Here is a 23,308-nt window from a genome sequence, read left to right on the forward strand (position 1 = left end):
GAGATCTGGGAGAGGGGAGAGAGGGGAACGAATATATATGTATATATACAATTTTCTCTCACTTTATACAAACACAAACGCACTTTATACACTTGTGTTTATATAAAAAACGAGAGAGGCGAGGGAGAGAACGAGAGTGGCGAGCGAGATTCACCAGGAGAGAGGTGAAATAGCAACAGTTTGTTATGATGTACAATTAAATCAAACTATATTTATAACATTTAATTTGAATTAATAGTTTTCTATTATATACAATTTTCCCTATTTTAAATGATCTAGTTGTGACAACATAATTAGGATTTTTAAATTTTTATTTCGAAGTTGCTAGAATTTAAATTAGTTATGTCACAATTGAGTGTTTCTATCCACCCGTTACATATAATACAAATATAATGCATATGCATTTTAACATGTTACACCAATTGTAACTTATAATCTTAATTTAGGTAAAGTAATTTCACTTTTTATAAACGATTAATTAGTTGTAGTTATTTTTAAAATGGCCTAGTCGTGATAGACATAACTAAAATTTTCAAATCTGTCTTTTGAAGTTGCCAAAATTTGAACTTCAATTCAATCAGTGCATAAACACAATATATATCTCATTCTCGGAAGAAAGTTGAACTCAGCGATCTCTTTATAAAAAAAGAGTGTCTACCTAAATAGAATAGTCTTCGCTCAATCAAAATATACATTTTTCTATTAATTGTTCCTCAGGTAATATTAGGTGTTCAAGCTTTTAAAAAATGCTTATGAATGTGTATCAAATTTTTAAAAATTTGATACAAATAAAATGATAATTTTAAAGACTCCGAGTAATATAGTAATCATAATTGAACCTCATATTTTCATTGACTATATGAATATAAGCAGATAGTTAGTGATAAATGCAATTTCATCTACTAACAGAAGAAATCATAATAGCTTTTGTCTATTAAAAATAATAATGGAGTACTATATATTTACGTACATACTTTTAGTCCTCTCATTTCCAAATAATTAAATGCTAGCTATTAAATAGTTTTTAAAATTTTAATTTTTTGGTCGATATTTGGTGAATTTTAATTTATTTATTGCATGATTTATTTCTAAGAACAACACTCCTTCAGAATATTGCTCGTTGGAAATGATTCTGCGTAAAAAAAGAAGATAATTTTTAGTAATGTTACAATATACTCAATTAAATTACATTGATAGAGTGAACAAGAACTTTATTCAATATTATTATATTTATAACTTAAATCCCCAATAATTGCTTTAAAAAGATTCTTCCCCTATGCATGACCACTAGCTTAATCTCTTTATCCCATACATGATTTTATGCCAATTGTAATGTAAGGAAACTAATTATCGTAAGAGTTGTTGTGGAGTCGTAAGTATCTCTTTATTTTTATTCATAAATCTTGGACTCGAGTTTGGAATATGGAATTGTATGTATTGCGGACCGTGATTTACCTCGTTGTGGAATTTGCGGATTCGTTCATAATGATCAAATTTTATTTGATTTTGTTTCCACATTTCTAGTTATTCACGATATAATTTTTAAATATTAAATTTCAAAATTATGTATGAGACTTTTATCTCATACGACTCTTTAATGATAAAAAAATATCATTATCTTTCTTTTTGAATTACCTTCCTTGCGTATGTATAAGATTGAATTCATATTCTCTGATTCTACACATTGAACTAATGTAAATATCTAATTCTAAATTAAAAAAATGCATAAAAACTATTGAACATTCTAGATTCTTATTTACTTAATTTGGAAAGTTGATTATTTAATCTTATATTAACTATATAGCTCCCCCACTACCTCTTTATTTGGTGCAATTATAGTATCACAAATAAACTAATTTGGTTCTTTTATAGAGGACAAATTTAGAATATTAGTGGATAGCAGAGGAGCCTATATGGAAAGGGCAACATATAGTTAGGTATTGACTTATAATATATAAATTTAATCAAACTAAAAGACAAAAACACACATATCTCGATTTGAGATTTAAATATTGTTAGTATAGATCCTTTGAGATCTTATAAAAGTTTTAGAAATTGACACCTTACTAATATCAATTATTTTTACTCCTCACATCTTTGCTAATAGGGCTCATACATCCTTTAATCAGCCTCGAAGGAATGATAAAATTATTTTTTATGTAATTTTTAAATCATGAGTTTGAGTTATGAAAACAATTATTAATAATTGTATTAGGATAAGTTGTCTACATCATAAACTTTAGAGTGTGGTATTTCCCCAAATTTTACTAACGCGAGATATTTTGTGTATCAATTAATTTTATTTTTTTAGTCTAATTTATTAATCTCCTCATGAGAATGTTCTTTTGAAATTGGCTAATTAGCTTGTTTTGGTGCAAGATCCTACTACTGAAAAATCTTGAAGATGAATATTTATAGGAATAAAATATGATGTGCTCCAATAATTATGTGCAGACTCCATTAAACAGACAAAAGAAAGAGGTGTCTTGTCAAAGTGTTATAATTTTATGTATTTATTTACAATATAAAAATATTTATATAATTAAATTACGTGAAATAATAATTATAAACAAATCTTTATGATAATTTACTAAATAAAATAAAAAATACACTATGAGGATATCTATTCGGTTAAACTGGCTTATAAGTATTTAATTAGCTTATTTACGTATTTGATAATTTTTTCTAGTTCACAAAATATCATTTTCAAAATAAAACTCCTTTTAATTTTTATTTGTCGTTCCTCATATACATTCAAAGTTATAATATTTTATAAGAAAAAATAATGAGTACATGTTAAGAGTATTTTAGAGTTCGATAAATTCAACATGTTATATCAAATCTGTTGGTTTTAAAAGGTGTGAATGGAAAATGAAAAGTTGCGATTTTTATGAAGAGTTGTGATTTTTATGAAAAGTTGTGATTTTTATGAAAAGTTGTGACTTTTATGAAAGATTGTGATTTTTCCAAAGGGTTGTGACATTTCCGGTACGTCACAATAAGAACTTTTTCACACTACCTTTGTTTTCTATAAATTGAGGGATTTCCTCTTATTTAAGAGTATGAATTTTATGGACTTCTTCTACTACTACTAAATCTAGTATTCTAAGTGTATTTTACTATCGTTGAGTGGTTCGCTGAGACCATGATTTTAGGTATCGATACACCGGTGAGTAAGATTGTGCTATCCTGGGAGGATATATTTCATTAATTAATCTCGGGTATTTAAGGAGAATAATTTCCTTAAGGGGACATCATGCATTCAGTGGACTCGATTTTCTTCTTTGAGAAAAATATTTTATATATTGTTTCTAATCTGTTTCTAATTCTATTTTCTCTACTAGTTTTAATTTTCTAGTTTTAAAAATATTCTTTAAACTTTGTTGTTTCTTACCAAGTTTTTCAAAGTTTTGTTCTAAGTATCTTAGGAATACAAGATGAACAACAAAATCTTGCATGGAAAGAAGCTCAGGAAAGAGATTAGTCATGTGAAATTTAATTTGAGCAATAAAATACATAAATAATAAATAATTTTAATAATGTGAGATATTTTTTTATAATTTGTGTAAAAATATAGTGTGGGGTATATATATATATATATATATATATATATATATATATATTGATTGAATCACTTCATGACTACCCTAAATAGTACAAATGTTTAAGAGTTCAATGACATGAAGACAATTTGTACAAATGGGTGCAAAGAGGTGGGGGTGTGAAAGACGGTGGTTGCTTTTCTCTAGTGAGATTTGATTATTTTTTTTTTTTCTCATTTGGTATTTGAAATCCGCACATAAGTATCGACTAGATCTGAATCACATAATATATGATTCATTTTGAGGTAACATTTTCAATAGGATTTTCTCCAAATTCAAGGTTCAAACTCGAGACCGTTAGTTAAGATAAGAACAACTCACCATTGCACCACAACTCATGTTGATGACACTAAATTATTTCTCTTCTAAATAAAAATATGTTTATACTTTTTATATTGATTTCTCATCTGTTATTCGATATATGCTTTGCGTCCTAATTAATCTGGAGACACATTGAAAAATTCCACTTAGAGAATAAAATATTTCCTCACAAAGATGATTACTCACCGTTCAAATTCGAAATCACTAATTAAGAATGGAAAAGTACTTATCAAGTCATCACAATAGGAGTCAAATTATTTGAGTTTGTTATAACATTAAAAGTTGAGGTAAAATGCATTTCAACTTTTAATTTTGATTTTTCACCTGGTATTTGAATGATTATTATATATTATTTCATAAACGAAGAAATATTTATCACGCTATCACAATCTCGTCGGTTAAACCATTTTAACTTATTATCCTCGGGCTACCTGGCTTAGCTGTCTGCAAATATAGCTCCCGCAAATTACGGGAGTAACGTGTTGTACAATGCTGACACGTACTCTTTGTGGTCCCCACAGCTTGTCTAGTCTCCCACGTGTCAACTTGTACTGCTTGTCGGCTCGATTTTCGAAAAAATTCAAATCAACGGCTTCACCTTTGCCATGCTGACACGTGGATTAATAAAGACCGTTCGATCTTCATGATCCTTTTGTCCGTACAATTGCATGCAATTTTTTTTCCATCTTTGGCTTTATCGTATGTTTGCTATATAAGGGGTACTAATAATTACTCCATAACACTTCATTTTATTTTTTTATAATAATATTTTTGGTATTTTGAGGAGGAAATTTTAATAATAATTTTGTATAATGAAGAACATTGTTTGGTGTGGGGAAAATGTGGTCCACACCACTTCAAATTTTGTTCTTCACATTTTTCTATAAATAAATAAATAAAAAGTTGGAAGTTTAATTTTAGAAACTACTAGTAAGTAGTAATATAACTTTAGTTTTATGATTTTTGTTTTGCAAGTAGGTGTTGTACATCATTCTAGAGATTGACGAATTATTATTTTTCACGTATTTACTTTGTGTCTGAAATTAGTTTTGACAAAGTCTAACTCGAGACATAATAAATGAAGCTTTGTACGCTAAATTTCAGGTAAATTTGGCTGACGATGAACCACTTTAATTTTGCCACACTTAAGCTAGTTTTGCTTGAACTTCAGTAATATATGATATGATTGACTTCCGTCTTTTTTGCTTGACTTCAACCATATATGCATAAACTTCAAACTGAAATAGCTTAAGTCAAGCAAAAATTACAAAAATCCAACTATTTTTAGCTGAGCTTCAAGCAAAGCTAATGAACACCAGTCATATATAACTTCAAACGTTGTGTCTGAAGTTTGATTTTATCAAATCTAACTTCATTTATCGCTTGTCTGAAGCGGGTATATATACAAAAGAAAATTGAGAAGGCAGCTACATGGAGGCCCAAATACTACTAAACTAATTCGGCCCACTTCTCAATCTACATTGGAGGCCCATAAATTTTTGGCTTTTAGCCCACTTCTCAACTTATACTATCGGCCCATAAATATGGGCTTTTAGCCCACTTTCAATTACACTGTATCCTATATTCCACCTATAAATATAAATAAGGTATTTTGAAGAAACTTGGTAAACTATAGTCTGCGTTATAATTAGTACTAGCAACTATAGTTTGTCTCGTTATGATTTATAACTATTATTTTGAAGCTATATCTATTCATTATGTATCTATTTATTTTGTCAGATATTTGTATGTGTTCGATTAATCTAGTTGTATCAACACATGCAATTTTGCTTGATATATTATATTTATTTTTTTAATCGAGTTGTATCCATGCACAAGCAAATTAAATCATGTATCCACGCTTATATTCATTCTGTTTCAATTTACGTGATATACTTTCGCTTTGAGTTTATCACAAAAGAATATTATATTTGTATAATTGAAAATAGATTAATTTTAATATTCTCCTTAAAGTTACGAAAATGATCAATTTTAGAAAAATATCACATATATTGAGACTATAATTTTTTTTCCATTTCTAGTTTCTTCTAGATTCTAGAAAGAATATTTCTAGAACTCTCTACATTCACCTCAAATGGTCCTTTTTCAGTATTTTTGATGAATGAACTCGTTTTATTATCACTGCAAAATCTATCCAAACAAGCCCTTAAATTCACCGATCGGAAAATCTCCTTTCTCATTTCCGTCCACCGGTAATTATTATGTCGACGGTGACTTCGTCGCAATACAATTACTTGAACGGCACATACTTTCCGACGCCGTTTCATCTCCAACAACAACCATCGCAGCCCTACATTGGCTCTGCTCCTTCGCCAATTGCTCCTCCCGTTGTTCCTCCTGTCTATTCTGCTCCGGCAGCTGTTCCCGACGTTTACTCTTTACCTCAGTATTTGCAGGTAAGTATTTCAATTTTGAACTATTTTTTTTTGTAAGAATTGATTCTTATAAAACAAATTCGACCTGTTGTTTGTAGATTAGTAATTACATTAATTTTACTCTTGATGAACTGACTTGGATTGAGATAGGGAGGAAAAAACAGAGTTAATTTTTCAGATGCATTATTCACTCATTAGTGGCTCGTATGTAATGTAAGAGTAAGAATCGTAATATTATTGGCATAATACGTAAATAGACACTCAAAACTGGCCTCAACGGGCAACTAAACACTCCAAACTTAGCTCTCCACTATGTCAGTTGAACACTCCAATTTACAAAATGATTATTTAGACACTTCCAAAATTTATATGTCACATTAGCATCGGGTGTCTACGAGAGACAGTGGGAACAAGTTTGAGTGTTTAGTTGATCGTTGAGACCAAGTTGAGGTGTCTAGATGGGTACTCTTAAAGTTCGAATGGTTACTTGCCAGTTTGAGTGTGTGTGTATGTATAATGCCAATGCTATTTCTTCTGTAATTGATTGTACTTATTAAGATATCTTGGTTGGTGAGTTTTATCCATCATATGTGTACACATGAATGTATGCCTGTTGTGTAAATTTTTTATATGTTTACACAAATTGCATGCTTCTTAGTTCCCCGTTAGCAAGCCAATGGGAAAAGAAAATTCTTCATTGAAGTATTTGAAGTAGAGCCACTGTACATCTTTATCCATATTGTTTTTTAAACTTGCAATTTGTTCCTCTCGAAAAGATAAGATTTACTTAGCAATGTGTCTAACGTGCCTAATTCTAATGGGCAGACGCAGCAACTATTTCAAAGAGTTGTACAAACAATCACGCCCGAGGCAATTGAGAATGTGAAAGCTGCACTTGCAAGCAGTGAGATTGAGCAAAAAGCTGAGGTGAAAAAGAAAGCTGTGCCTCGAAAGGCAGCAGGACAGACTTGGGAAGATCCTACTCTTGCAGAGTGGCCAGAGAGTAAGCTCGCTTGCTCCGTTTAATTCTTTCTTCCAATTCAAATTTGTGTCAAATGGTTGAATTCTGTGTTTACCCAATTAAAACACTTGAATTCTGTTTAGTGTGGTTGTTCCAATTGGTTTCCTCGAGTTCCGGATAGTTTTAGACATGAATTGAGTTAAGTAGTATCTTCTTATGAAGGGTTATTGCAGTGCTAATAAGAATGTCAAAGCTGTGATGTTCTGGATAACTGTGTAATTGTAGGTCTGGAGTTTGGGAAAGTGCTAAACCAGTAAATTACCATGCAGTTGAAGGTCTGGAAATTTAAGGAAAAACAGTTATGAATGGTGAATGTCACCTTACACCTGTGTCGATCATTTAGGAAAATAAAAATAAGTGTCATTGCATATTTTGATCCAACTTCCCTTGAAAACTAAATATGTTTGGAAGGGAGATGCATGACCAAAGATCATAGTTCAGGCGACATGAAAGAACTGAGTATTGAAAAATATTTTATCGTATACGGGGGGATGCACTCTATATTTGCCAAAGGTTTTCGGTAGAGGGGAGGGAAGCCTTTTCTTTTGAGGCCAATGCTGCAGTGTAAGCAACATAAAGTTTGATGCAAATACTATAATGAATGCATACCTGCCCTGCAAATGATTGTCTAACTTCCCCATATGACTTTCTTAGCACTTCATCTTGTGCTCTGTTTGCTCGATTGTGGGCTTTTGTTGTAAGATGGTTGTCAGTTGACTCAATTCTATTAGTTGGCTGACTAAATTGACTATTGGGGTCATGCAGATGATTTTCGGCTATTCTGTGGTAACCTTGGGAATGAGGTGAATGATGATGTTTTATCAAAAGCATTTTCAAGATTTCCTTCTTTTAACATGGCTAGGGTAAGTTCTTTTATCATCATTTCATGTTTTCCATTAGTGATACTTTTAATTGTTAAACATGGACTTGTGTCGGTTACATGTCTTTCGAGCCGAGGGTCTATCGGAAACCACCTCTCTACCCCACACAAAGATAGGGTAAGGTCTACATACATCATACCCTCACTTGTGTGACTACATTGGGTATGTTGTTACGAACTGACAACTTCTGATGATCATCATCAAGGAGTGGAGGTCTTCATGTCTATAATTTTTCTTCTATCTTTTATCGTTTTTGTCCATATCTTAAGACATTCATGAATATGGGGGAGAGCTTCGATTTATTAAAAAAGGGGGGAAAAGAATTTCAGAATGGTGTTGTGTGTGATGTGGGGGAAGGCTATTGTTGGGCTCTTGGATGGAACCAAACTTGTACTGCTCACCTCAGCATGTATAGTGTTTTTCTCTTTTCCTGTTTGTTGTTTAGACTGTATATGTTCACAGTTTCCATGCACATGTTAGCACTAAACTGAAGAATGTTTCTAAGTACATTCATCGTTCTTGTAATGTCTTAACTCCATGACAGGTCGTGAGAGACAAGCGGACTGGTAAGACCAAGGGATATGGATTTGTTAGTTTTTCCAACCCTTCAGACCTTGTCGTGGCACTTAAAGAAATGAATGGTAAGTGGTCTTTCCATATTTGTAAGGCATAGTCTCTACTTTGCTTCTGCTACATTAATATAATCGACGTCTTAATGGCATAGCTTGACATTTGAAGATCACCAGACCGAAATGGTATGGGATGATAACCAAATGGATCTGAAATTTTCCTTGTTTATTCTGTTTGTTGATGCCTTATATGGTCTCTTTCTATCCCTTGTTTGATGTCATAAGGTCAAAAGATTTGGCCCGACGGAAGAGTGTTATCTGCAAACCCCTCCCCCAATGCGAGAAGACTTGCTGGATGACCCAGCACCACAACAACTAGGAGTGTGCTGTTGAAGTCAAATTAGGTGAAGGAAAACAAGGAAGGGGAACTTTCAGTTTAGAGTATTTGAGCAGTGTGGTTTTCTTAGGTTTCTTTGCAAAATGGATGTGTTTGTTGTTGTCATAGTTATTTAACCAGCAGTATACTTTCCATCGAACTTTCATTGCTCGAATCCCTAAGTGACAAGGTAAAATCTTTCTGATTTCAGGGAAGTATGTTGGGAACCGGCCAGTTCAACTTCAGAAGAGTAAGTGGAAAGACAGGATTGACTATGAGGCTTTGACAAGACAGAAGGTGAGTGTATGTTTTCGCTGATGAAGCCCACATACAATTTGCATTCCAAATTTTGGCTTTCACTAACCAGTTTCTTGTTGAATGTTGTGGCAGAATCTGTCTCCAAAGAAAGCAAAGTCACCAAAGAAGAGCGTATTGCACAAGTGACCGCCAAACTTATGGAGTATAGCTTAATAGTAGGAGTTTTAGATGAAATGAATGATATTGAGTAATTGATAGCAGTATCTAATTTACAATAATGTCAAGTATTAATCTAACTCCTCAAAGTCAATTTATTCATGAATCACACCTTTAAATTGAGATAATTATAAGTTTTTTGTTTATATTACATTTGCCTTAAGGTACGTCAGAGAACAAAAAATACCCTCATTTGAAAGAAGTGAAAAAGTTGATTGTGTCCTTGAGTGCATCGATGAATCTCTCAACGTCGTCTATAGTATTGTAGAAATGAAGGCTAGCTCGTGCGCTCGCACTGATTCCCAAATGTCGATGGAGAGGTTGAGCACAATGGTGACCTGATCTAATAGCTACACCATGCTGTAGAAAACATTGCTATTTAGAAATATTTCATTTACATGACTTTTTAACCAATAACACACATGCTCTAGTGGACTAGCTTACAAATGCCCTCATTTTTCTAAGAGAAAAATTGTAGCTATGCAAGAGCTAGATGGAGTTTTATTTCCCATACCTGTTGATCAAGGAAGGTTGCGATATCTGTAGGGTGAACATCTTTAACATTGAAAGAACAAAGAGCCGCTCGCTTAACAGTTCGTGAAGGTGCAGGCCCATAAATACGAACATCAGATACAGAAGAGAGACGATCATACAAATAGTTACCCAGCTCCATCTGAGGAAGAACATGAAAATGGGAAGAAACATATCACCAAAATCATTCTTTATCGGGATGTTGTTGATTGATTAACTTCACTCAGGTTCTAGATGATTCTAAAGATAAGCATTAATCTACATTTAGTGACAACATCCATACTGGATAGAGTTAGTTGTGCCAATTTTCGGGACTTCTTCTAAAAGGCGTTTCAATAAAATAAGTGGCCTAAAGCCATATTATAATAAGAGGTCTTAAATACATACACACACAAAATATTATTAATTTAGGATTATCTTTTTTTGTTCTTATATACTACTTGTGTTTAAGGTATATTCTTAAAAGACATTAAGCGCTTAACTTCACATAATAATACTCATTATTATTTATAAAAGTAAGAATCAGTTCTAGTTAATAAGAGGTTAGACATTTGTTTGAAATACGTCATGTTGGATGTTGATGTAAAAAATTTATTCATTAATATGAAGTTTTGATTTGTTTAATTAAAAGTTCTAAACTTTCCACTATGAACTAGCATTATTCCTATGTAAGCCCTCCACATGGGCAACTTTGTTCCATGTGGCACCTATGTGGTGTAATGATGTGGCAGGTTGTCATACTTTCCCCCACTTGATGTTGTGACGACCATGGCGCATTACTACTGTGCAAACTCTCGTGTCTTATCTTTGAATATCCACTGGTCTTCATATTGTTCTCGTGTAGCTTCTTCTGATGATTTCCCCTTCCAATGGATGTGGAACACGAAAATGGCTTTTTGTTTTTGTCGCCCTCAAAACTTGCATTGGTTTCCAAGAACATCGACCCTTCCATCTTGAGCCCCTTCACAAGTTGTATAGCCTAAAGATGTGCTTGATTCTGTTTGTGGTATAGTAATAGTAGGCATCATACAAGCTCATTCTCATTCCATGACCCATAGACAATGGAGATAGGGTCGATCAAGGTATGACATTGTGTTGTTGTTGATGTACTTCCTTGCTTTGTGTGGTTGTTGATCAAATTTGTGGGTATCTCGAGTCTTGTGGTGTTGTTGATGTACTTCCTTGCTTTTACCACAGCCTCATCCACCCTTAGCAATGCCATCCTCTGACTTATCGCCTGTCTTTGTCATACTTCTCATTCTTGAAATCCATACTCGTCAGCGTTGCAATTCCTACTTAGCCCGATTTTGCAACCCTTCCATAAAGTGAAACATTATGTCACCACTAGTGAGGTCAGGTATTTGAAGCGTAAGGGTCATGAACTCCCTAACGTAGTCCAGTATGCTCCTTGTGTGCTTCAACTCTCTAAGTTTTCTTCTTGCATTGTACACGACATTATTTAGGAAGAATTATCGCTTGAACTCGACCTTGAACTCATCCCATGCGTTGATAGTGCACAAACCTCTCTTAGCATCAGTCGATTTACGTCCCCACCATAGCATGGCAATCTCTGACATATACAACACCACAATGTTGATCTTGGCATCATCATCCCTTACATTTCCATGTCGGGAAAAGTTCTCCAAGTGCCAAAGAAAGTACTCTACTTCTTGTGTATCACGAACCCCTTTGAACACTGGTGGCTTGGAAGCCTCGATCTTTGCCTGCCTCGTCATGACAATATTTCTTGCGGTCTCAGTCACGCCAGTGTTGACATGTTCTTCGGTGCCTCCATCTTTGCCTTCATGGCATCGATAGTGCTCAACGCCTCCCTGAGTTTGCACTCTAAAGTAGCGATGGTCTGCCTCATCTCTACCTCGGTCTGTGTACGCTCATCCAAGTCATTTCAGATGCTTTCAATCTCTTCAAGGGTATGCCTCTCAAGAACGCTTAGAGTGACTTCTACTCTCCCTAAGCATTGGCCAAATATCTCGATAGAGTCAATCCCCGCATTAACCTTCATGGCCCACTCTCTACCGAGCGAGACGTCCTCGGGCAGGACTTCCACATCATCCTTGCTCAGTGGTAGAAGGTTCTTGGGATGTCAGCCTTTCATTTGGCTCAACCTCGAGCGGCACCTCCTAGTTCTTGTTGGCGACATTCCTCTTTTTGCTATAAGGCATCCTGGGTGGGTAAAGTCTTCCAAGGGATTTCTCCACATATCTCTAGAACTTCCACTATAAACTAGCGTGAGCAACTTTGTTCCATGTGGCACTTATGGGGGGTCTATGTGGCATGATGATGTGGCGGATCGTCATACTTAGTAGCAAATACTGGAAGCCACAAACCCAGGAAGACGGTTTCTCAAAGTCTTCTTTGAAGCTGGAGCTTAAAAACTAGAAAATTCAAAGAGCAGTAAACATAATCCAACCACTACTTTAGAGTCTCTTCAGTATAATGCAAAAGTGTGGTGCATTTTTTGCGCAAAAGTGTGGCACATTTTTTGCCTCATACAAATTTGTGCGCAACCATCTATTATTATTGTTATTTATTTGTGTGTGGCTGGCGGGTGGGGAGGGGGGATAGGTAATCTAGATGCTACCATATGGAAGAAGGAAATTAGCAAACGGAAATGTAAACGGATGCATGAATTTCACAGAGTGTAAAAGTATGTCTCTTTCATGAATATGAGGTTACGGGATAAAAGGCCCACCTCATAATCATGAATCTGTTGCATGCCAATTTCAGAAAGATAATCAATTGCAGCTCCAAGCCCAATTGCTTCTCCAATTGCGGGAGTCCCAGCCTCAAATCTGATCCCAATTACAAAAAGGGTTAGAAGATGAAACTTAGAAGAGAACTTTGATTTAAAAATTACTCGTAGCTGATTGAGCTTTAGCCACAACACTGAAGATCCAGGTCTATGTATTATTTCCAGATCCAATATAAAGTTAAAAAGAATTTAGACATAATAATAAGATGAGAAGGGCTAATCAAAGTCATCAGCATAGAGGCTTTGATTAGCAGTGTCACGTATAGAACTTAAAACATACCCCCCCCCCCCCCCCCCAAAACCAAAAGGGAAAAAATAATATAGGAGAAAAATTAAGACATAGAAGCATAGTATGATGATCACAGAATCGAGATATAACATTTCCCCAACAGTAATAGGAACCAATGACAATGAAGGGAAGATGAAGTTTCCAAGTTGATCTATCTTGACGATGGAAGCGACCAGTGCTATTATATTTAGCAGACAGTACTTTATTCAATATAAGTGGAGCAAGAAAAGGATCCAAGAAACACAGCTTGAGGTTATATGTAATGGTAGTAATATCTAGAGATGATGAAAATGGAGAAGTAGATAAACTAAAATCATAACAACTCAATAAGATTCCAGGATCATGGTTCAAGGCAGGCATTGGATGCAGTTCAGCTTGAATGGACAAAAGAACAGTTAGCTAGTTGTCAAAGTATTGCCAGAAAATTCTATAGGAACACGGGAAAAAGAAACAAACCTCGAAGGAGGTTCAGCATAAGTGGAATGATCCAAATACACATCAGCTATCATTTCGCCACCACCTGTAATTCAAGGGATAGGAACACAAGTTAAGAAACTGCTTGACTGAAATCACAGTTAAATATCATTTTTTTGAGAATTAATCAATGATAAAACCACATTTAAATATGTTATAATCATTCTACACATGGCATGAGATTTATCAAGTACAAGAACTCCGAGCTGAAGAAGCGGATTGTCGGTAAAAGATGCTTGGCTTTGAATTTTCTTGTTGAGAATCAAAGTTAAGGAGAAGTTACATACCAAGGAAAGGAGGCATGCCAGAAAGGATCTCGCTCTTTCCATACAAGAATCCAACGCCTGTAGGCCCACACATCTGAAGCATGTTTAACCTCAATTTCTGCTACTCAATGGAGAACCACTTATATAGTACATGGCATTGTCCTAACCTTATGAGAGGAACCAACAAGAAAATCAGTGTCTAGATTCTTAACATCGACCACCATGTGTGGGACACTTTGACAAGCATCTACAAGCACTTTTGCTCCAACATCATGTGCCCAACTTATGACTTCATCCATAGGAAGAACAGAAGCTGCATATAAAATGGGGGTAGCACTAAGAAGAGACCAATGGACAAGAAACAGATGAATAAAAATATGGGAAATTAAATGCACAAAGAGAGTGTATCTGATTTGTTAGAGTCAAATTCAATGAAGTATTTGCTGGCTTTCATTTCCTTTTCTCACAGGTCCAAGTGTATGAATTACTTGTTTGCTTACTTCTATTATTTTTTCACCAAGTTTCGCCAAGAGCAATATAAAATGATAAGTGAAGAGGCAATCCCTCCCAGAATTCCGATATATCATACAAAACTACTAATCACTATCTTCCAGTTGTTCTGTTCCCAATCAACTTTCAGTTAAGCAACAGAAAAAAGGAGAATCGGAATGAAGAATCCTTTTAAGAATATCAGCTAAATCAGAGAGTTCCACAAACTTGAAAATTATGAAAAGCAGGTGTAGTCAAGAGAAACCTGATATAGAACAGTTCCTGCAGGTTTTATGCAATAATTGATCCACGCTTAAAAAGACCTTACTAGGTCAAGGAAAATTCTAGACGAGCTTGGTTCATTTCTACTATTTTCATATCAGTATATGAAGTTGAAAGTAAATCTGTTATTCTGCAACAGTTTCTATTAGTTTCTTTCTGACTATGACTAGCAGTAGTTCTTTTGAGAATTGAGAATGACACTATGACTAGGAGTGGCTCATGCAACGGAAAGATCAATTTGACCACTTTTTTTTCCTTTTGAGTCAATATAAATGCAGAGTAAGGAGTGTTTTTACAAAGTTGAACTAAGAGCGTCATTTATTATCTCTAGCATTCCATCAAACTAAGATGGAGGTTGAATTGTAGGTCCACAAGATCCTTCTATTATATGGAAATCAAAATTAGTGGTAAGTTATAGAACAATTATGCACCAACCTAACATATTCGAGACATGATGCATGACCAAAAGTTTTGTGCTCCTTGAGAGAAAGTCTCTTAATTGCCCTACATCTGGAACTTCATCCTCTGTCAAATTTACAAACCTCAGGACAGCACCAGTCTTTTGAGCAACAATTTGCCAAGGAACAATTGCACTGTGATGTTCAGCTATTGTGGTTATAATCTGCAAAGTTAGCAGACAGCAATTTGTAGTCAAATACCAGCAGCATATCTAAGTAACTTTCACAACTGCTAGAAAACTTTAAGAGACTGGATGATCCTCACAAATAACTAAATCCAGACATTAAACATATATCAAGCTTTGGAAGAAAGAAAATACACCTCATCTCCTGGTTTCAAGTTTGAGAGTCCCCAAGAATAAGCCACTAAGTTGATAGCCTCAGTAGCATTTCTTGTAAAAATGATCTCTCTAGCTTCGGCCGCGTGAATGAAATTTGCCACCTTTTGTCTTGCTGACTCATACTCATCTGTCGCCTTTGCACTTGGTTCGAAATGATGATAAAAACTAGTCAATATCACATATCTAATAAACAATCAATCAACTATGCCTCAATCCTAAATTAGTGTGTTGGGTTCTATTAATCTTTTGTATCTATTTGTAACAGGAGGGACTCCTGATACCATTCCTAAAAGCGAAGGAGAAATAGAGAAGAGAAAGAAAAGAGAGAATTTGATAAATTTCTGATATATCCTCATAATGTGATTACATCGTTTTAATAGTACTCCTTACAGACAACGGATAGTACTACAGCTGTCCTATTCCTAACTGAAAGAGGGACTACAATGCAAATAACCACAAACTATTCTTAAGGGACTAAACTGTAAGACGGAAATAAAATACGTAAATACTTAGAGGACCTAAAGTAAAATAAGAAAACTTCTAATTTAACAGTCACAACAGCTTTTGTGACAATCCATTCCCCTTAAATTAGAACTTGTCCTCCAGGTCAACAAAGTTGGGAAACTGTGATCTTATGAATTGATAATCTTCCCAGGTGGCTTCTTCTGGCAGCAAATTAGCCCATTGCACTAAAATCTGTACAGCCGCCTTGTTTCCTTTCTTGACCATTCTCCTGTCCAGCACAGCTACAGGCTCCACTAAGGGCTGGCCTTCCGGTGAACACATAGGAGGATCTATGGAAGGAATTTTCTGACCTCCAACCTTCCTCTTGAGTTGCGAAATGTGAAAAACAGGGTGGATCTTGGCAGTTGTAGGCAGCTTGAGTCTATAAGCAACAGGTCCAAGTTTTTGAACGATCTGATATGGTCCATAGAACTTAGAAGCCAATTTGAGACTCTTCCTGACAGCCAATGATGTCTGCTTATAAGGTTGAAGTTTCAAAAATACCCAATCTCCTTCTTCAAATTCCCTCTCTGTTCTTCTCTTGTCAGCATTTCTTTTCATTCTGTTCTGTGCCATAGCCAGGTTCTCTTTCAGCACCTTGGACATAATCTGTCTTTCTTTGAGCACTTGATCAATAGCATCTACTTTGGACTGCGCTATTAATTCAAATGAAAGCTGAGGGGGTTCATAACCATAAACCACTTTGAAAGGGGTCATTTTTAGTGAAGAGTGATAGTTACTGTTGTACCAGTACTCCGCCATTGAAAGCCACTTATTCCACTCATTTGGCTTATGTCCACTCATGCACCTCAAATAATTTTCTAAACATCTGTTTAGCCTTTCTGTTTGACCATCAGTTTGTGGATGGTAAGCAGAACTGAAGAGTAATTGCACCTGCAGGTTCTTAAATAACTCTTTCCAGAAGTTACTTAAAAAGACCTTATCTCTATCAGAAACTATGCTCTTAGGTAAGCCATGTAGTTTGTAAATAGTATCCAAAAACACTCTAGCCACCTGCCTCTTGAGTTGCGAAATGTGAAAAACAGGGTGGATCTTGGCAGTTGTGGGCAGCTTGAGTCTATAAACAACAGGTCCAAGTTTTTGAACGATCTGATATGGTCCATAGAACTTAGAAGCCAATTTGAGACTCTTCCTGACAGCCAATGATGTCTGCTTATAAGGTTGAAGTTTCAAAAATACCCAATCTCCTTCTTCAAATTCCCTCTCTGTTCTTCTCTTGTCAGCATTTCTTTTCATTCTGTTCTGTGCCATAGCCAGGTTCTCTTTCAGCACCTTGGACATAATCTGCCTTTCTTTGAGCACTTGATCAATAGCATTTACTTTGGACTGCGCTATTAATTCAAATGAAAGCTGAGGGGGTTCATAACCATAAACCACTTTGAAAGGGGTCATTTTTATTGAAGAGTGATAGTTACTGTTGTACCAGTACTCCGTCATTGAAAGCCACTTATTCCACTCCTTTGGCTTATGTCCACTCATGCACCTCAAATAATTTTCTAAACATCTGTTTAGCCTTTCTGTTTGACCATCAGTTTGTGGATGGTAAGCAGAACTGAAGAGTAATTGCACCTGCAGGTTCTTAAATAACTCTTTCCAGAAGTTACTTAAAAAGACCTTATCTCTATCAGAAACTATGCTCTTAGGTAAGCCATGTAGTTTGTAAATAGTATCCAAAAACACTCTAGCCACCTGAGAGGCAGTAAATGGGTGAGATAAAGGTATGAAATGAGCATATTTGCTGTACCTGTCGACTATCACCAATATGACATCCTGACCCTCAGATTTTGGCAAACCTTCAATAAAGTCCATTGATATATGTTCCCACATTTTTTCTGGCACAGGCAGAGGTTGCAGCAGACCTGGGTAGGCAACCTGTTCATCTTTGCATCTTTGGCAAACCTCACATTCTTGAACAATTACCTTGACTTGTTCCAGCATAGTAGGCCAATAAAACACGGCTTTAAGTCTTTGGTATGTTGCCCAAATTCCAGAGTGACCTCCTAATCCTGAATTATGGATTGTGGATATTAATTGTTGTCTAAACAGACCATTGTTTCCTATCCACGCCTTCCCTTTGAATCTCAATATTCCTTGTTGTAATGAAATATCTTTGCCAGCATCACCATTGGTACTCAAGGCTGTGATTGCTTTCAATACCTCTGGATCACCTTCATAACTTTCCAATATTTCCTCCATCCACTTAGGCTTTAATTGCGAGATGACCATGCATTGTTCAGTGTCCTCTACAGCCTTAGTATCCGCTTTTCTCGACAACGCATCAGCCACCACATTTTCAACCCCTTTCTTGTATTGGATTTCAAAGCTTAGTCGCATTAGTTTGGTTAAGCCTTTGTGTTGGAGTGCTGTTGTGATCTTTTGATCCTGCAAGAACTTCAAACTGAAGTGATCAGTTTTGACAATAAAGTGTTGTGGATGTAGGTAGTGCCTCCACTTCTCCACAGTTAGCAACAGAGCAATCAACTCTTTCTCATAAGTAGACAAACCTTGATGCTTCTTACTCAATGATTGACTCAGGAAGGCTACAGGTCTCTTGTCTTGCATTAGTACTGCACCTATCCCAGTGTTGCAAGCATCCACTTCTAACACAAATGGCTTAGTGAAATCCGGTAGTGCCAACACTGGGGCACTAGTCATAGCCATTTTTAGTCGGTCAAAAGCTATTTCAGCTTCCGGGTTCCACTGGAATTCTCCTTTCTTTAACAGATTGGTCAATGGCTTGCTTATAAGTGCATACCCTTTAATAAATTTTCTGTAATAACCTGTCAAGCCAAGGAATCCTCTTAACTCTTTCACTGTCCTTGGATTTGGCCACTCCTTCATTGCAACCACTTTAGAATGATCAGTACTAACCCCATCTCCAGAGATGATATGACCAAGATACTCTACTTGAGTCTGACCAAATGCACACTTGTTGAATTTAGCAAAAAGATTATTGATCTTTAGTAATCTCAACACAGTGTCTAAGTGGTGAACGTGAGCCTCCATGGTCTTGCTGTATATTAGTATGTCGTCAAAGAACACTAATATAAACTTCCTTGTTTGATCTTTGAACACAGCATTCATCAAGGACTGGAAGGTTGCTGGAGCATTAGTCAGTCCAAAAGGCATGACTCTAAACTCCCATAACCCATGATGAGTCCTAAATGCAGTTTTGTATTCCTCACCACTCTTCATCCTTACTTGATGGTACCCCGCCCGAAGGTCTATTTTAGAGAACACAGTAGCCCCAAATAGTTCATCCAATAGGTCATCAATCATAGGGATAGGGTACTTGTTCTTTACTGTTAGATTGTTCAACCTCCTGTAATCTACACATAATCTCCATGTTGAATCTTTCTTTTTAACTAAAAGAGCTGGGGAAGCAAAGGGTGATTGACTAGGTGTTACGGTGGCAACCTTCAGCATGTCACTGATAATAGACTCAATTGCATTTTTCTGGTCATAGGAATACCTGTAAGGCCTGAGATTGAAAGGTTGAGCTCCTGGAATTAAGTTGATCACGTGGTCACAATTTCTTGTTGGTGGCAACTCCTTAGGTTCCTGAAACACTTCCTCATATTGTTCCAACAGTCTGGTGATTTTAGCATGCATCTCTTTTTGCTCATTTATCGTTTCTTCATGTATCCATGCCAATTCAGCCACTACTTCACAAGTTCCACACTGGAGCATCCTCTTAAGTGCTTTGGTGTCTACTGAAATTACCTCAGGATCATCTGTAATTCCATATAATGTAACCATTCTCTCAGCAGTCATAAAACTCAGACGGTGAGGTCTTGTATGGAGTATGATTGGTGCTACCATGTCTATCCAATCCATACCTAAGATCATATCACAGCCACCCACCTTCATCAACTTGAGTGTAAAGTTGAACTGCTCATTTTGCATTTTCCATCCAAATGATGGACATTCACATTCAAAACTCATCAACTGGCCATTGGCAACTAACACCCTCATAGGTCTGCTCATGGGGCGTACTGGTAGCCTTAGTAATTTCACAATTTGAGGGTCAATGAATGAATGGGTCGACCCACTATCAATTAAGATTGTCATTGGCAGCTTTCCGGCATATCCCACAATCTTGATGGTGGATATTTTACCATTTGCAGAGCTCAATCCTAATAGGGCATTTAATGATACTTCAGCCTGTTCTTCTGTTTCCTCCTCCAAGGTTTCTGGAACATCCAAAAAGACGTCTGGTTGTTCACCTTCCTCTACTGTTGCCTCACCTTCTATAGCATGCAAGGTTATTTGTTTACATTGATGGCCAGGGTAGTATCTTTCTTTACACCTATAACAAAGTCCTTGTTCTCTCAAAATCTCAAGATTAGGAGGCAGGGTATTTGGTTTGAGTGGAGCTCTACCCTGTGGCCTTTGATTTGGATAGGTGAGTTTCAGAGGCTGCTGATAGGAAGGGCCAGCAAGGGGTTTAATAGGATTGGCTTGGGCATTTCTGGGATAGGTTATGGCTAAAGGCCTCTGGACAGTATTTGGAGGTGTTCTGGCAGAAACAAAAGGAAGAAGAGCCCTAAATGATTCTTCATACAACTTTGCAACCTCATAAGCATCTAGAACTGTCGTAGGACTAGCCAGTTTCACCAACGGTTTTAATTCGATCTTTAACCCACTAATGAAACTTGCCACATAATGAGTTTCATTCAATAATGGGTTGATGATAGTCATATAGCTAGTTAGTTCCTCAAACCTTTCTTGGTACTGATCAACAGTTCCCACTTGCATAAGTTTATTGAACTCGTCAACTATATCTTGAGGTCTGATATTACCAAACCTCCGACAGACCTCAGTGCAAAATCTTTGCCATGTTATCCTGCCTCGATGGTTGACCACGTAACTATCAAACCATATATCTACCCTTTCCCCCAAATGCACTGAAGCGTAACTGAGTTTTTCCTGTTCGGAAATGTTGTATAACTCAAAAAACTTCTCACATTTTCTTAACCAACTCCTTGGGTTGTTACCATCAAAGTCTGGAAAATTGATCTTTGGTTTGAGATTTCGCTGAGGGTTTGAAGACTCCGGAGTGGAAGGACAGTGAATAATTGGATTGGGAAGGATGGGGGGAGCTGAAGAATAAGCTGGGTTTCGAAACAGAGGAGGACTTGAGAAAAGAGGTGCTGGTGGAAACGTAAAACCCTGGCCTACTTCATACACAGACTGGTTGAAAGATGGATGGGAACCAACCATAGGTGATTTTCCAGTTTCCACTCGTTGCTGAAAACCCTGCGTGCCGATGGGTGTTGTGAGTGGAGTCGAATCCGTTGGTGGAGTCGTTAGGGAAGAAGGGATGGACTGTACTCCCATATGTGAAATAATAAGCTCCAGTTTCTTGTTCGTCTCTCGCATCTCATTGAAGTGAGTGTGAAATTGTGACTGTTGTAGCTCGACAGTTTCAAAACGTTTGCTAACATCATCAACGAACACCGCCAACTGAGTTCGGACAGCTCGAACGTCATTTTGTAAGACTTGAAGTGCGGTGGATGAAGCCATTCCCGGCGGCGTAGAGGTGCCAGGTGGCTCTGATACCATTGTAATAGGAGGGACTCCTGATACCATTCCTAAAAGCGAAGGAGAAATAGAGAAGAGAAAGAAAAGAGAGAATTTGATAAATTTCTGATATATCCTCATAATGTGATTACATCGTTTTAATAGTACTCCTTACAGACAACGGATAGTACTACAGCTGTCCTATTCCTAACTGAAAGAGGGACTACAATGCAAATAACCACAAACTATTCTTAAGGGACTAAACTGTAAGACGGAAATAAAATACGTAAATACTTAGAGGACCTAAAGTAAAATAAGAAAACTTCTAATTTAACAGTCACAACAGCTTTTGTGACACTATTCCACTCTATTCAAGTCCATAGTGTACATAATAATCGTATAAAAGGAAGATCCCTAACCATAAGCCTATAAAAAGAAAATTCGAAATGAATTTCTTTTAATGGAGAGATAAAATAAAATTCCAACGAACTTGTAGATTTTATTATATCAAATGTAAAAGATGTTGAATAGAAATCTTTTCAAGATGAGTACCTCAAATAATGAATGCCCCGGTGGACATTGGAATTGTAAGCTTCATAATAATTCTGCAAAGCTTTGATTACAGCTGTTGGCTTCTGGGAAGTTGCAGCATTGTCCAAATATACAAGCTTCAAGCCATTTATCTCCTGCAAATATCACCATCATATCATTCCATGCAACATAAAATCCTACGACACCATACCCAACATTAACCAAATACACTTTTTCACCTTCAACTTCAAATACTACTTTTTTTCCAAATCTAGACCAACTCATTCAAAATGCCTACTAATAGAATATTGGATCATTCCACTTAGCTTACTTATGGCACTCAAAATTTTAGTTTTTTGCTAGCATTTCTACAGGATCTTAACTCTGCCTATGTGCAAAGCACAGCTGGTCTCAAACTCGGATAAGAAAAAATAATGGCTGCAGCATGCGAAAAGCCACCATTATAGTCAAACCACAATAAATACATTGAATTCATACAATCTATTTGGGGATTAAGCTGATAAATGTATCCATATAACATATACACACATCAAAGAAGTCGGCGTATACTGAAACACGCATTTCCAGCACTGCTGAGTTTTTAGCGAAAACAGTTTAGGCAAAATTAAAGTTTTTTAGAGTTTTTATAAACAATTGCACAATACTATTTTGAAAAACTGAGTTTGTAACACTTCCTCTAAAACCTTAAAAACTGAGTTCGCAAAAAACTCAAATACCAAAATTCTTCCATACTGCCAAAAGCTGAATCAGAATTCACTTATACAAATTCCATATACATACATAAGTCGGCAAGAGGTAAGACCTGGTGAAGTATAGGGAAGTCGGACCGGGTGATATGCCCTAGCGAACCGGGTCCAAGTTTCGGGCCTTCTACTAATGGAGCTGAAGCTGATGCTGCTGAAGCTGAAATATGTAACCACCGGTACCTCCATGGGAACGAATTGGAGCTCCGATTGGTGAAATTAGTGTTCCGGCTAACCGACCGGAGACACGGCAGTTTCAGAATTGCGCCTTCCATCGGCGTCGTCGTCGTTATCATCGTCGGCTGTGTGAACTGCAAGTCTGCAACTACTACACGCTGTTATCCTTACCTTGTTTTATTGAAATTACATTTAACTCCTTATTTAATTAGGACTCGAACCCAATATCTTATCATTAAAATTTA

The 23,308-nt window shown here is 36.3% G+C and overlaps 2 protein-coding genes across 5 annotated transcripts; one reads left to right on the forward strand and one right to left on the reverse strand.

The window, feature by feature from the left end:
• The first annotated feature begins 5,985 nt into the window (after nucleotides 1-5,985).
• LOC102589312 (RNA-binding protein 42) lies at nucleotides 5,986-9,791 on the forward strand. Of its 4 annotated transcripts, none has more exons than XR_367197.2 (6): nucleotides 5,986-6,340; nucleotides 7,145-7,322; nucleotides 8,106-8,203; nucleotides 8,766-9,194; nucleotides 9,378-9,463; nucleotides 9,557-9,791. XR_367197.2 is itself a non-coding variant. In XM_006345831.2 (6 exons), exons 1-5 carry the CDS (start codon nucleotides 6,146-6,148, stop codon nucleotides 9,147-9,149), a joined length of 642 nt encoding a protein of 213 aa, XP_006345893.1. In that variant the 5' UTR covers nucleotides 5,987-6,145; the 3' UTR covers nucleotides 9,150-9,194; nucleotides 9,378-9,463. The 4 variants fall into 4 exon arrangements, 3 of the variants coding, with proteins under 3 accessions (XP_006345893.1, XP_006345892.1, XP_006345891.1); XM_006345831.2 differs by lacking the exon at nucleotides 9,557-9,791 and having other exon boundaries at nucleotides 5,987-6,340; nucleotides 8,766-8,862; nucleotides 9,076-9,194; XM_006345829.2 differs by having other exon boundaries at nucleotides 5,989-6,340; nucleotides 8,766-8,862.
• On the reverse strand, nucleotides 9,647-23,256 carry LOC102588991 (cysteine desulfurase 1, chloroplastic). Its single transcript, XM_006345828.2, has 10 exons — nucleotides 22,946-23,256; nucleotides 22,144-22,277; nucleotides 15,525-15,684; nucleotides 15,180-15,366; nucleotides 14,141-14,286; nucleotides 13,995-14,067; nucleotides 13,690-13,753; nucleotides 12,885-12,984; nucleotides 10,155-10,313; nucleotides 9,647-10,000 (listed from the first exon to the last, which is right to left on the reverse strand). The coding sequence occupies exons 1-10, from the start codon at nucleotides 23,180-23,182 to the stop codon at nucleotides 9,830-9,832; spliced, it is 1,431 nt and encodes a 476-aa protein (XP_006345890.1). The 5' UTR covers nucleotides 23,183-23,256; the 3' UTR covers nucleotides 9,647-9,829.
• Nucleotides 23,257-23,308: the final 52 nt, after the last annotated feature.

This window comes from Solanum tuberosum, unplaced genomic scaffold (genome assembly GCF_000226075.1).
Source record: "Solanum tuberosum cultivar DM 1-3 516 R44 unplaced genomic scaffold, SolTub_3.0 scf00072, whole genome shotgun sequence".
Taxonomy (NCBI): Eukaryota; Viridiplantae; Streptophyta; class Magnoliopsida; order Solanales; family Solanaceae; genus Solanum; species Solanum tuberosum.